General features: G+C 41.3%; 1 protein-coding gene across 1 annotated transcript in view; it reads left to right on the top strand.

Moving 5' to 3' along the window:
• LOC122553256 (tubby-related protein 4-like) overlaps positions 1-15,738 on the top strand; it is a 353,919-nt gene extending 338,181 nt beyond the window's left edge. Inside the window, exons 13-14 of the mRNA XM_043696840.1 lie at positions 9,019-11,501; positions 14,877-15,738. Of these exons, the coding sequence (XP_043552775.1) occupies positions 9,019-11,501; positions 14,877-14,993 (2,600 nt within the window). The 3' untranslated portion in view covers positions 14,994-15,738. The remainder of the gene's footprint in view (positions 1-9,018; positions 11,502-14,876) is intronic.
• The last annotated feature ends 185 nt before the right edge of the window (positions 15,739-15,923 follow it).

The raw sequence follows: 15,923 nt of genomic DNA, 5'->3' as shown, positions 1-15,923 counted from the left end.
TGGACAGGGTTGAGGTGGGAGAGGGTGGGGGGGCGGGTGAGGGCGCGGTGTTGGACGGTGTTTGGGGCAGGTGGAGGAATGGTGTTGGAAGAGGTTGGGGGGGCGTACGGTGTGCTGCTGCCTAATCTGAACAGGGAGCAGACTTAATAGAAAACTCCGAACCCCAGAGGAAAGGCATTGAATCAGTTAACCCAACGAAAGAGTGCTCGCCCATCTCGTTCGGATAATCGAGGTCCCCTTGTATACAGTAAATGGCAGGACTGATAGCAGCATCAATATTCAGAGGGATTTGGGATCGAAGTCCATAGCTCCATTTAAGTGGCAACAGAAATAGATGAGGTAGTTAAAAAAAGTGCATGGCATGCTTACTTCATTGGTCAAGGCACTGAGTATAAAAAATTGGCGAGTCATGTTGCAGCTGCATTAAACTTTAATTAGACCACATTTGGAGTATTGTGTACAGTTCTGGCCACCACTGTAGGAAGGATATGGAGTTTAGGAGAGGGTGCAAAAGAGGTTTACTAAGATGTTACCTGAGTTGGAGTTTATTAGCTATAAGGAAAAATTGGACAAACCTGGATTGTTTACGCTAGAGTTTCGGAGGCTAGGGGGCAACTGATAGAAGCATAGAAATCTTTGCGAACAAGTCCTTAAGTTTTAAGATAACTTTGAATAAGTATAAGTCAGGACCTTGTGTGAAGTGCTAAATTAGGAGCAGACACATTATGTCAGTAATAGGCTGAAGTGATGGAGAGTTAATTGGGAGAAGTTGGTATCAGGCAAGTCTACATTTGATTTGTGTGAGTTGTTTCAAGGCCTACTGATCAGAGTTCAGGACAACCATGTTCCAGTAAAGAGGAAGAACAAGGATAGCAAGATATGGGACCCTTGGGTGATTAGGGAGTTTGTTAATTTATTCAAAAAGTATAAGAAAACATATGCAAGGTTTAGAAAGCTAAAACCTGTGAGAAGTATAAAGAAAGCAGGAAAGAACTGAGGCAGAAAATTAGGAGAGCAAGTTGGGGCCATAAAATGTCCTTGGCAAGTAAGATTGAAGAGAATCCGAAGGAATGTTGTATATACATTTAAAGCAAAATGATAAATAGGGTGAGTGTATGATCACTCAATGATAAAGGAGGGAACTTGTGTTTGGAGGCAGAGGATAAGGGCGAGATCCTAAATGAGTACTTTGCATCAATATTCACCAAGGAGAAGGACATGGGGGATAGTGAGATTAGTGTGGGGCATGCAAAATGCTAGGACATTTTGAGATCAAGAAAGAAGTGATGTTGGTTCTCTTGAAGAGCATTAAGGTGGGTAAATCCCCAGGGCCCGATAGGATTTACCCCAGGTTACTGAGAGAGGCAAGTGGACGAGATTACTGGGTGACCAAGATCTTTGTATCCTTTCTAGCCACAGAGAGATCCCTGAGGACTAGCAATTAACTATTGTTGTTCCTCTGTTCAAGAAGGGAAATAGGGATAATCCAGGAAACTATGGAGCAGTGAGTCCCACATTGGGGGTTGGGAAATTATTGGAGAGGATTTTTAGGGATAGGCTTTATACACATTTAGAAGAGCATGGTCTAAATAGGGACAGACAGAATTACTCTGTGTGGGGCAGGTCACATTTTGAGATGGTGACGAGGGTGACTGATGAGGTTAGAGCAGTGGATGTTGTTTACATGGATTTTAGTAAGACTTTTGACAAGGTCCGTCATGGTAAGCTCATCCAGAAAGTCAAGATTCATGGGATCTTTGGTGACTTGATTGTTTGATTTCAGAACTGGCTTGCCCATCGAAGAAAGAGGGTAGTGGTTGAAGGATGGTTTTCCAGCTGGAGGTCCATAATGAGTGGTGCTTTGCAGAGATCCATACTGGGACCTCTGCTGTTTGTGATTTATATCAATGACTTTGATGAAAACTTAGTTGGATGGGTTAGTTTGTTTGCAGATGACACAAAGATCAGGGCAATTAGTGTAAAAGGTTGTCAAAGGATTATAGAGGTTATAGATCAATTGCAGATATGGGACCAAAAATAGCAGATGGAGTTTAATTGGGCAAGTGCGAGGTGTTGCACTTTGGGAGGTCAAATGTTAAGGGAAAGTATACAGTTAATGGTAGGACCTTTAACAGCATTGATGTACAGAGGGATCTTTGGGTCCTAGTAGTTCCCTGAAAGTGGCCACACAAGTAGATAGGGTAGTAAAAAAGGCATATGGCATGCCTGCCATATTGGTTGGGGCAATACAAAAGTCAAGAAATGATGTTGCAGCTTTCAAAAACATATTGATAGGCCGCACTAAGAGTGCACTTGGGCAGCACAGTGACTCAGTGGTGAGCACTGCTGCCTCACAACGCCAGGGATCCAGGTTCGATTCCCGCCTCGGGCGACTGTCTGTGTGGAGTTTGCACATTAACCCCGTGTCTGCATGGGCTTCCTCCGGGTGCTCTGGTTTCCTCCCACAATCCCAAAAGATGTGCAGGTCAGGTGAATTGGTCATACTAAATTGACCATCGTGTCAAGGGTAAATATAGGGTTGGGGAATGAGTCTGGGTGGGTTACTCTCCTGAGGGTCGGTGTGGACTTGTTGGGCCGAAGGGCCTGTTGTAAATCTAATCTAATCTAATTGCGTTTGATGCTGGTTGCCACGTTACAGGAAGGATGTTGAGGCTTTGGAGACTATGCTGAAGAGGTTTACCAGGATCCTGGCTGAATTAGAGGGTATGAGCTAAATGGAGAGGCTGGGCAAACCAGGGTTGTTTTCTCTGGAGTGGAGCAGGGGAGACTTGGCAGAAAAAGTCAACAAAATTATGAGAGGCATAGTTAGCATTGACAGTCAGAATCTTATTCCCAGACTTGAAATGTCTAATACTAGAAAGTGTGCATATAAGATGTGAGGGCCACATTTTTTACAGACAAAGTGGTGGATGCCTGGAATGCTCTGACGGGGTTGTGGTGAAGACAGATATGATATGGGTGGTTAAGGCTCTTTTAGATAGATATATAGAACAAGCAAGAAATGGAGGGATATGGACCATGGGCAGATTGAATGGATTAGTTTAATTTGGTATACATTCAACACGGCATTGTGGGCTAAAAGGCCTGTTACTGTTCTGTGTTTTGTGGATAGGATGGATAGTCAGATTCTTTTTCCTAGGGTGGAAATGTCAAATACTAGGTGGCACAAGTTTAAAGTGAGAGGGAGAAAGTTTAAGAACACAAAACAACAAAAAGAACAAAAGAGAAGTACAGCACAGGAGCAGGCCCTTCTGGCCTCCAATCCTGTGACAATCATCATGCCCAAACTAAACTGGAAAACAAACCTTCTGCCGTTATTCAGTCCAAATTCCTCTTTTCCCTCCCTAATCATGTAACCATCAAATGCCTCTTAAATGTCACCAACATGCTTGCTTCCACCACCTCCTCTAGCAGTGCATTCAAGGGTCCTACCACTCTCTGTGTGAAAAACATATCTTGCACATCTCACATAAACTTTCTCCCTCGCACCTTGAACCTTCTAATTGAAATTTCAGCCCTAGGAAAAAGTCTCTGACTATCCACCCTATCTATGACTCTTATAAGTTTGTAGACTTCTATCAGGTCTCCCCTCAGATACCGTCTTTCCAGTGAAATCAATCCCAGACATTTTAAACTTTCCTCATAGCCAATGCCCTCAGGACCAGGCAACATCCTGGTGAATCCTCTTTGTACTCTCTCCAAAGCTTCTATGTTCTTCTGGTAATGTTACAACCAAAACTGCACACAGTACTCCAAATGCAGCATATGGATTTATATAGCTACAGCATGATTTGCCAGCTTTTGTACTCCATGCCCTGGCTGATGAAGCCAAGCATGCCACATGGCTTCTGAATCACCTGGGCCACCAGTGTTGCCACTTTTAGAGAACTATGTACCTCACATCCACATCTGTCTATATCTTAATGTTCCTGAGGTTCTGCCACTTACACCTAAATTTGATCCTCCAAATACATCACCTTGCATTTGTCTGGATTAAACTCCATCTGCCATTTCTGTCCCCAAATTGCCAAACTATCTATACCTGTTGTATCCTTTCACAATTGTCGGCACTATCAGCAACTGCACCAGTCTTCATGTCATTTGCAGACTTACTAATCAGACCACGCATATTTCCCTCCGGATCATATGTATACTACAAACAACAGAGGACCTAAGATTGATCCCTATAGGACACACTAGTTACAGGTCTTCATTTGGAAAAAATACCTGTCTGCCGCTACCCTCTGTCTTCTATGACCAAGCCAGTTTTGTATCTATCTAGCCACCCCATCCTAAATCCCATGTGATTTTCGTTTTTGTACCAATTTGCTTTGTGGGACTTTATCAAGTGCCTTACTAAAGTCCATGTAAACAATATCCACAGCCCTTCCTTCATCAATTATCTTTTTCACCTCTTCAAAAAAATTAAATCAGGTTGGTGAGATGCGACCTTGCCCACACAAAACCATGGTGCCTGTCAGTAGCTAGTCCATTTTAGAACATAGAATGGTATAGCACAGTAAAGGGCCTTCGGCCCACGATGTTGTGCCAAGCATTTAACCTAAGATCAACGAAACTTACACATCCCTCAATTTACTGCCTTCCATGTGCTTGTCCAGCAGTCGCTTAAGTGTCCCGAATGTCTCAGACTCTACACCCACTGCTGGCAGTGCATTCCATGCACCCACCACTCTCTGCATAAAGAATCTACCTCTGACATCTCCCCTATACCTTTGTCCAATCACCTTAAAATTATGACCCTCGGGACAGCTATTTCTACTCAGGGGAAAAGTCTCTGACTATCTACTCTCTGCTCTCATTACCTTGCCTCTGTCAAGTAACCTCTCTTCCTTCTTTCCAGTGTGAAAAGCCCAAACTCATTCAACCTTTCTTCATAAGACAAGTCCTCCAATTCAGGCGGCATTCTGGTAAATCTCCTCTGCACCCTGTGTAAAGAATCTACATCCTTCCTGTAATGAGGCGACAAGAACTGGACACAATATACCAAGTGTGGTCTAACCAGGGATTTACAAAACTGCAGCAAAACCTTGCAGCTCTTAGACTCAATCCCCCAGTTAGTGAAAGCCAAAACACCTTCTTAATGATCCTATCGACTTTGGTGGCAGTTTTGAGGGATTTATGTACGTGGACCCCAAGATCCTGCTGTTCCTCTTCCTCTTCCAAGTGTCCTGTCTTTAACCCTGTATTCAGCACTCAAATTCAACCTTTCCAAGTAAATCACTTCACATTTTTCCGGGTTGAACTCCATCTGCCACTTCTCAGCCTAGCTCTGCATCCTGTCACTGTCTTGTTATAGCCTGCCTTGACGCTATCTACAACACCACCGACCTTTGTGTCATCAGCAAATTTATTAACCCACCCTTCCACTTCTTCATCCAAATCATTTTTAAAAACTACAAAAAGCTGAGACCCAAGGACAGATCCCTGCAGGATACCACTTTCACCAACAGAATACTTTCTATCCACTACCACTTGCTGTCTTTTTCAGCCAGCCAATTCTGTATCCAGTCAAATTTCCCTGTATCCATGCTGACAATCTTTAATCAAACTGTGTTTTTATAAATACTCATAAATCCTATCTCTATGAATACTTTCCAGTATCTTGCTTACCATTGACATAAGACTGAGTGGTCTGTAATTCCCAGGGATTTCCCTATTCCCTTTCTTGGACAGAGGAACAACGTTCGCCTTCCTCCAATCATCCGGTACTTCTCCGGTGGAGAGTGAGGATGCAAAGAACATCACCAGAGGCACAGCAGTCTCATTTCTCACTTCCTGTGGTAACCTTAGTGGTCTGGCTATGGGGGGACTTATCTATCTTGATGCTTCCCAGAATTTCCAGCATATCGACTTTCTTAATATCAATCTGTTCAAGCTTATTGACCTGGTCCACAGTGTTTTCACTATCAACAACGTCCCTTTCTCTAGTGAATACTGAAGCAAACAACTCATTTAGGGCCTCCCCTACCTCTTCAGATTCCAGGCACAAATTACCTCCATTATCTCTGATAGGCTGTACACTCTCACTGATCAATGTCTTATTTCTCATGTAAGTGTAAAATGCTTTTTGGTTTTCCCTAATCCTTCCCACCAAGGCTTTTTCATGGTCCCTCCTAGCTATCCTCAGTCCATTTTGAGTTCTTTTCTAGTTAACCTGTAATCCATTAAAACTGTGCCACATCCTTGCTTCCTCAAGCTTAAGCGATCTTCCTTTGTTCCAAATATGCATATATCTTGTCTCTCAGTATTTTCTCCAAGATCTCCCTACCACAGATGGCAGGCTCACCAACTGAAAATTACCTGGATTATCCCAGCTTCCTTTCTTAAATAAGGCCTCTGGAAGCTCGCCTGTGGTCAAAAAGAATGTGGATGGCGCAGTGGTTAGCACTGCTGCCTCACAGCACCAGAGACCCTGGTTAAATTCCCGCTTCAGGCGACTGACTGTGTGTGGAGTTTGCACATTCTCCCCGTGTCTGCGTGGGTTTCCTCCAGATGCTCCGGTTTCCTCCCACAGTCCAAAAATGTGCAGGTTAGGTGAATTGGCCATGCTAAATTGCCCGTAGGGCTAGGTGAAGGGGTAAATGTAGGGGAATGGGTCTGGATGGATTGCGCTTCAGCGGGTCGGTATGGACTTGTTGGGCCGAAGGGCCTGTTTCCACACTGTAAAGTATTCTAATCTAATCTAAAAAAGATCTAATATAATATCTGCTAATGCACCAGCTACTTCTCTTGCCTTTTGCAGTAACCTGACACATTTCATCTGGCCCTGGGAACTTGGCTACCTTAATGCAATTTAGGGTACCCAAAACTTCCTCCTTCAATATATTGACATTCTCTAGAGTATTCACACACATATCCATAACCCCAACATCAGTCATATCTTTCTCCTTGGTAAATACCGATACATAGTACTCAGTCAGGATCTCTCGCACTTGCTGTGACTCCATGCATAACTTCCCTCCTTTGTCCTGGAGTGGGCCTATTCTTTTCCTTGCTGCTCTCTTCTAATATATTCAAAAGAAGCCTTGCATTCTCCTTGAACCTTTTTGCTAAAGACATTTCATGGCTCCATTTAGCCTTCCTAATTCCGTGTTCAAGTTCCTTCCCAATTTCCCTATACTCTTCAGGGGATTTGTCATTTTGTAGCTGCCTCGACCTATCGTATGAGTCCTTTTTCCTTTTGACTAAGCTTACAATTTCCCTCGTCATTCTTGGTTCCTGAATCCTGCGATTCCTATCCTTCAGTTTTGCAGGGACATGAATATCCTGCACTTTAATCAACTGGTCTTTAAAGCAGTTGTTGTCCCCTTTTGTTTCCCTTTCTTTCCCATGTAAAACTGCGATATTTTGGAATGTTAAGCTGGCAGTCATGTCCCTCCTTCAACCATTTCTCCATAATGGCAATAACATCATAATTCCATGCAGTAATCCATGTTCTTAGTTCATCTGTCTTACCTGTTATATTTGTTGCATTGAAGTCAATGCACTCCAGACCTTCAGTTCCTCTGAGCCCAACTTCCCTCTTACTCTGTGCTTTGCATATCGCAGTCTCACTTTTGTCCTCAATCCCTGATTTACTGGCCTATTATTCTGGTTACTACCCCTCTACAACACTAGTTAAACCCTCCTGAAGAGCTCTAGTAGTTCCTCCCACCCAGGATATTGGTACCCCTCCAGTTCAGCTGCAACCCGTCCTTCTTGCATAGGTCCCACCATCCATAGGAGATATTCTAATGATCCATATATCTAAAGCCTTCCGTCCTACACTTATATCTGTTTTTCCTCATGTTTCAGGTAATCCTGTGATGTAACCATCTTCCTAAAGCTAGTGTCTATCACACTGTGTGTCCCCCACTATGCACCGCAATGTGTCAAGCTCCTTCTCCAACCATCCATGTGGTCTATGTGGAGTTGCAGCTGGTAACACTTCCTGCAGGTGGTATTGCCCACATCTGGCAAGAGGAACATATCACTGCCCTCACTTCCAGCTCCACCCATCTATATTTTAAAAAAGACAAAAATCTTATCTTGCCTGTACTCCTTGTAGTGCCTTTTTTTATTTTACAGGAAATGGGGGAAACACAAATGTAGCGTTCAGGTTTAACCACTCCTTGACACCAGTTCTTCTGCAATATTCAGACCACTGCTGTCTCCCAGAATTCCTCTCAATGGTATCTCTGCACTCTCTGATTCAATGCTGCTCCTTACGCCAGTCACCGAAGGTGTCCTATCACGATCGACTCTCCAGTAGTGGTGCCCGCAGTGCTGTCTATCAGAATTCCTCTCAATGACTCTCTGCCATCCTCTGATTTGAGGAGATGAGTGTGACACATTTTTCATACCATGGTTGGTCAGTGCCTGGAATACATTGCCAGATGAGTTGGTAGATGCAAATGTAATAGCAAAATTAAAGAGACATTTGGACACATGAACAGGCAGGGAACAGAGGGAAGTGCACATGTTTAAGCAGATGGAATTAGTATAGAATGGCATCATGATTGGCAGAGATGTGGTGGACCAAAGGGTTTGTGTCTGTGTTGTACTGTTCCTAATTCCAGATATATGTTGAATTCAAATTCCACCATTTGCCAAGGCAGGATTCGAACCCAGCTCCCCATTACCTGGGTCTCTGGATTAACAGTCCATCGCCTCCCATGTGTTTTATAATTCAATGTAATGTTGACCTCGTCTTAGTCCGATTATGCCTTTCATATTAACTCTTCAAATTTCCTTCTGATTAATATTAGATTACTCCATTGTACTGCCTATTATACCTCTTCTTCAAATGTGCATTTTTATTGACATAGACAAACTAAAAATCATTCTTAAAATTTCTCAAAATTATACAACGTATGTGCTGCAAACAGTACAATTGAATGTCATTAGAAAAATAGCAGTGTATGCTTTTCTATGGGGCAAGCTAAATATTTTGTCGGTAATAAAGAATTTTTAAATTTTGTTCTTCTCTTTGCACAGTGAATGGAACAACTGGAGCTCCAGAAAACAATCCTCCTTGCACTGTTAACATTCCCATTGCACCAATCCATAGTTCTGCTCAAGCAATGTCCCCTACCCAGAGTATTGGACTAGTTCAATCGTTACTTGCCAATCAGAATGTGCAGCTTGATATTTTAACAAATCAAACAGCTATTGCAGGAGCAGCAGAACGTGGTTTGGACAATTCCAGCCAGTATGCAATTTCTAACAGGTTTTCAAATCCTGGGCAGGCAATTTTTGGAAGTTTGGAAACCAGCCGAATGACTGGTGGATCACAACAGCAATCACCACAGCTTGGGGGGATTGTACAGATTCCCAACATGGAGCAGGTGGAACGAGAACCTGAGCACTCTCAGAAAATCAAGTCGATGCGAACAGTGCCACAGTTCCTGGAAAGCAATACAATGCCATTCTGCACAACCCCCGAAGTGCAGTTAGCTAAAATAAATGCACATCCACCTCCTCCGTATCCAGGGACTATAACAGCTTCTGCAGCCACCTCTGCTACTACTCCACCTGCAGACATTTGTCTGAAAAAAATAGATCTCTCCCTCTTTCCTACTAGACATCTTCAAACCCCTCTAGGTTACGAAAGAATCACAACATTTGATAGCAGTGGAAATGTCGAAGAAGTATATAGGCCTCGCATGAGAATATCAAGCAGTCAAAATACGTATACACTTCCAGGCCCAGGACAGTCACCTTTACAGTTGCCTTCAGCAGATGCTAAGAAGGTACAGCAGGTATATGGCACATTAAATAGGCTGAGTGTTGCTCACTGTGTTATTCCTAGTGGAGATCCACCTCCTTATCCTGATGCCACCAATAGAAGTCAGCGTATTGATAGTAACACTATACAAGTGCCATTGCAAAGTGAGAGCAAAGATGCCACAGCAAAAGTGTCTCAGCTGTTAGACTCACATAGGATTATTCAACATGGTCATAAACTGAAGAACAATTCTGTGTCTGCACAGTACCAGCAAACCTCTCTCAGATCTCCACCGGCTCTCTATACGTGTACTCAGTGCATCAACAATGGAAGCAACAATAGTAACATTAATAGTAGATCAGAATTACCTACTGGGACTGGCTCTCAGCTTAGCACTGTAATTGTCCACTCATCTAGTACATCACCCCTCTCTTCTCAGTCATCCTATAATCTGCTAAGTGTTCCAGACAACTGTCAGGATAGAACTGAATATGTTAATAATGCTTTCAGTGAGGATGAATCTATTTTGCAGCATTGTCAATTTGAGAAATCCATTAGACATATTACATTAAATAATGAGATCAACATGAGCATGAAGCAACCACTCCCATATCAGTGGGACCAAACAGGGAGTGAGGAAATTTGGATTCCACAACAACCAAGTCAGATTTCTGCAACAGCGTGTCATAAACCACCAGCACTCATCTTGGAACAATCACATGTGGAAATACCTCATGTACCAATCATTCCTATTAAATCTACAAATAGTCCAACAGTCACTTTCCAGTCAAACTTTGGATTCACATTACCATATCCACTAAGTTACAGCGCATCTCCTATTGCAGCCTTTCAGGCCTCTTTTCCTTCTTCAGAAGCTATAATCCCACCTCCATACCCACAACAAGACTCTTCTGTAGTCGTGCAATCTGGTTATCCAGCTAACATTGGCTGTTGTCCATTGCCACCAATGTATCCAACCAATAACACATTTTCTAGTCTACAGCTCCCCCCGATTACATTACATCAATGGAATACTTACAGTGCTTGTTCCCTGATGCATAGTTCACAGGGTACGTTGAGCTCAAAGCCAGACGTGCTTGTTGAGAAAGCTGGAATGCCTTCATTTTCAACAGAGTTTCAACACACGAGAACTGAGGCAATTATCGAAACAGCAGACAACTTCCAAGAGGTCGTCTCTCTGACAGAATCTCCTGTTCTTCTGCGAACAGATAGATATGACAAGAAAAGCCATAAACGGTTAGACAGCAGACCAGAGGAGGCAAATATGCGAGCTGTAACTGAAGGAAAAATGAAAAAAGACGCAAAGGTGCTTACAGACTTCAATTCTCTAATTTCTAGCCCGAGACTAGGAAGAGAAAAGAAAAAAATCAAAAGTCAAAAAGATCAGATAAAATCCAAAAAGCTGAATAAAATGAGTGAGTTTCAAGACAGCTCAGAAAGTGAGCCAGAGTTATTCATTAGTGGAGATGAGTTCATGAATCAGAGTCAGAGCGCCAAAAAGGTTTGGAAAACTAAGAGAAACTTAAGGACAGCGAATGAAACGGATGAACTGAAATGTCGAAGGGCAAATGAAAAAGAGGACGGGAAATTGGGGAATCAAGGATTTGTGTATGTAATGGCTAACAAGCAGCCACTCTGGAATGAGGCAACACAAGTATATCAGTTGGACTTTGGAGGAAGAGTGACCCAAGAGTCTGCAAAAAACTTCCAAATTGAGTTGGAAGGACGACAGGTATTGTAAAATAATGTACAATATAGTTTGCTGCAACACATCACAGTCAACTTTCATTGTGGTCTAAATTTATTCATTGTGGCTTAAACACTTTTGCTGCTCATGAAGCTATGAGAGGGTGCTAGTTTGATGCTCAAAATGTCCACGGAAGGATTTTGGTATGGTGCTTATGATACCCAGAAAAGAGTGTTTTGGCTGGTTGCTCATGCAATCCTCATGTAGGAAAAATACTGAATGCTGTAAGTGTAAAGAGCTTTTGTAGCTATATATTCCTTCATAAGAGGGTTCTTCAAAATGAACAGCTGTGTTCAGCAGTTATGTTTCCTTGCATCTAGAGATAAGCTTTATGAATGAATCTGACTCTGTTATGGGCTGCACAGTGGCTCAGTGGTTCGCACTGCTGCCTCACATCTCCAGGAACCCAGTCTCAGGTGACTGTAGATTTTGCACGTTTGACATGTCTACATAGTTTTCTATCAGATGATCCAGTTTTCTCCCACAGTCCGAAGATGTGCAGATTAGATAGATTGGGCATGCTAAATTGTCCATAGTGTCCAGGAATGTGTCGACTAGGTGCTGTGGTAAATGCAGAGTTGTGGGGATAGGGGAGGGAGCTGGTTGGGTCGGATGGTCTTCAGAGGGTTGGTGTGGACACAGTGGGTTGAATGAAAATTCCAGAATACTTTCTAATCTTATTTGAAACCACTTGTTTCTATTCTAGATTTGTTTCAGTTGTGCAGTTTCAATGAATGAGATAAAATAGTCATTTGCAGCAATAAACTTATCTCAGGTGAAATCATAGGTTTTACTGGTCTCTGCATTCTACAAAACATTGAATTGTTGATCACATGGGCCCTGTTTATTATTTAGTCTCTGACTTTTGTAATAATTTTGCAACTTAAATTACAAAGTCACTTGTAACAGGCTTTAGAAAAGTGTATCTTTTGCATTTTAATACTTAATTATATTGCTTCTTGAATTTGTTTATGGATATTAATAATTAAATGCTTTCGTTCTCAGTTTGGTATCGCAATAATAACCAAGTAGTGCAATATCATTAGAGTGATTTGGGGCAGGAAAATTTGTGACTTTACGTCATAAAGTTAGAAATATGTCTGAAAGACTTATTAATGATTTAATCAACATCTATTTTTTATTTACTGAAAATTAAATCTAATCTGCAACATCATATCTGACTGAATGAACCAAGCAGAATGAATCCCAAAAATCAGTGTGGGAAACACAGCAGATAATTAAACCACTTATTTTAGTAGAGGTAGCCTGCAATATCCCAACTTTTCTATTTACAGCATCCATAAGTTGGGGTTGGGAGGTGTATATTGCACCCATATAGTTCTATTTGTTAAAACAACCTATTTCTCAAATGGCATTATGGCTGTAAAAAAAGTCACTTTTTTGAATGATGAATTTATGCTTTGAGAATGGCAAATTTAAGAGAAACATTTAAGTTATTTGGTAGCAATAATGAGGTAGTCATAATGTAAAAGATTTAAAAAGAATGGAATTCTTTCTAATTCCAGGACACCTTTTTTTAATCTGGTATGTAGAAGGCCCCACGGGATTAGGGGATGGTCTTGAACTTAAAATTAAGTCATGAAGTGGTTGAGGACAAGTGCTTGAAGTAATAACTGGGAGAACATTTTTTCTCACACAGGTCATAACTTCAGTAGATTCATGATCAGTATAGAAGAGGAAAAAGATGGGCCTGAAAGGTTCTAAGCGATTACATGTAGTATTCCAGAAGTGGCCTAATCAATGTCCTTTAAAACCACAAGATGACCTCCTAACTTTTATACTCAATACCTGGGACTCCACCTTCAAGGAACTATGAACTTGCATTCCAAGGTCTGTTCATTCAGCAACACTCTCCAGGACCTAACATTAAGTATATAAGTTCTGCTTTGATCCGCCTTTCCAAAATGCAGCGCCTCACATTTATCTAAATTAAACTCCATCTGCCACTCCTCAGCCCAATTGCCCATCTGTTCATGGTCACATTGTGCTCTGAGGTAACCTTTTGGCTACCCTACACCTCCAATTTTGGTGTCATCTGCAAACTTACTAACCAGACCTCCTGTAATCACATCCAAATCATTTATATAAATGACAAAGAACAGTGGATTCAGCACCAATCTTGATGGCACACTGCTGGTCTCAAGCCTCCAGTTTGAAAAGCAACCTACACCATCACCGTCTGTCTTCGACTTTCAAGCCAGTCTGTATCTAAATGGCTAGTTCTCCCTGTATTCCACGTGATGGCAACCAGTCTACAGTAGTTGCCATCACATGGTTGTCGAATGCTTTACTGATGTCCATCCAGATCATGTCCACTGCTCTGCCCTCTTCAGCCCTCTTAGTTACTTCTTTAAAAAACTCAGTCAAGTTAGTGAGACATGATTTCCCACACACAAAGCCATATTCAGTCCTTGCCTTTCCAAGTACACATAAATCCTTCTTCAGGATTTCCTCCAACAATTTGGAAATTGTAGATGTAAACAAAGAAAAAATTAGGATTTGCATTTACTGTGGACCAGCAACAATGCCATTCCTTGTCACAATATAAATTCAAACTATTTTGTATTTGGCCATTAATTTTTAAGACTATTTATCTTCAGTCTGCCATTTCTGCCTCTTCCCATTCAAAGGTTTTATTTTAGATTGTTCCACTTCAAACTTTACCATTCTCTTATGTGTTACAAATATAAACTTTGTGGCACAATATCCAACAGATCCCCTCATCTGTTTGCTATAGAATTTTAGAGACTCCCACTTCATGCAGCCCTCCCTCCTGCCGTAGTGCAATTAATTAGAGACAAAAAAACTGTAGATGCTGGAAATCAAGATAGACAAGCAGAAGGCTGGACGAACACAGCAAGCCAGGCAGTTTCAGGAGGTGGAGTCCTAAAGAAGGGTTACACCTGAAATGTTGACTTCTTCACCTCATGATACTAACTGACTTGCTGTGTTCTTCCAGCCTCCCGCTTGTTTGCCTCTGCTGCAATTAGTATCTAATTAACGTCTACGTCCGTGTGGCTGGAAAGAAGAGATCAGGGAAAGGTAAAAGACCTAGCTGGTTAAATTGGTAGGACTTTCTCCCATGAGAAAAAAAAGTCTCACCCCCAACCAATGTACCTGAAATATATACAGAGCATACCCTGGTTGCCGGTAATCAAAATGTATTGTTGAGTAGGCTAATTTAAAAATCAAACAACAAATTAACAATAGTTAAAATAAAGATGATACCATGCTGCAAACGTAAGCCTTTAATCAATTGGTTCATTTACTGAACTTTGATCCAATTCCAATCGGAAAAATTGCTTCTTTCCAATGCCTGTAATTTATTTTCTTTTGCAGGTGATGCAATTTGGAAGGATTGATGGTAATGCATACATCTTAGATTTTCAGTATCCATTTTCTGCAGTGCAAGCTTTTGCTGTTGCATTAGCTAATGTTACCCAACGTCTGAAATGAATGAGAAGAACTAAAGTGTTTTCTGGAGCTGAGGATCAAAATTTCCACGATGTATGTTGAAAGCACCGTGACTGAATTGGTCTGGGCAGCCACATCACTGCGTTTGACTTTAAAGGATCTCCTATTTAGTCTTGAACAAACAGGAAGATGGAAGAGCATGCTTTTCAGATGCATGCCATGATGATTACAGTTCAGATACCTTGCTGTTCTGTAGATCTTTCCACCTGATTACATGCTTGTTTGAATAACCCAGTAGAATATGTTTACCTGTTGACTAGAAGGCCTTATATTACGGTGTAATTTTCTTTTTTTCTTGTAACAAATACAGGAGCTTGCTTTCTTTGCTGTTTTTTTTAATAACAGTAATAATACTTGAACAACACACAGGATTCCTGGGAACCGGAATGATTGAGTTTTGAATATGGTATTAGTAAATAGGTTATGTCAATATTGGTGAGCACTGGAAAGAACAATTTAAGTAGCTCCTAAGTTGAAACTAACAAGGACATTGAAATCTTCAGAAGCATTTTTGAGGTCGAAAGTTTTAATAGTCATTGCTTTGAAATTAATAGTGTTTTTGTTGAGCTGTTTTAGTGCTAAATATCATTTTAGTTGGACATTTTGTCAAGTTTTATTACTCTGTTTTTCTTTATTTCTGATGACAAGCTAAGTAGACATGTATCTCTGATAGTGAATTGTTTTCCAAATTGATCTGCAAATTACTAATTTTGGGTTATATCTGTAAAGTAGGGGGACCAAACATTCATAAATATGCAATGCTAAAGGATGTGCTACTATTTTCTATATTTTTAGATAGCTTTTTTTATATTTGATTTAGATGGTGATGCAGATGTGAACTGCTGTGGAAAGTGGTAGTGCTTGCTGTCACGGGGTTTAGGTAACTTGAATATGGTTAATATTTGTTGTATT

The sequence above is a fragment of the Chiloscyllium plagiosum genome, chromosome 9 (genome assembly GCF_004010195.1).
Source record: "Chiloscyllium plagiosum isolate BGI_BamShark_2017 chromosome 9, ASM401019v2, whole genome shotgun sequence".
In the NCBI taxonomy this organism is placed as follows: domain Eukaryota; kingdom Metazoa; phylum Chordata; class Chondrichthyes; order Orectolobiformes; family Hemiscylliidae; genus Chiloscyllium; species Chiloscyllium plagiosum.
The sequence above is the reverse complement of the archived record's forward strand: the minus strand, read 5'-3'. Positions and strand labels throughout refer to the sequence as shown.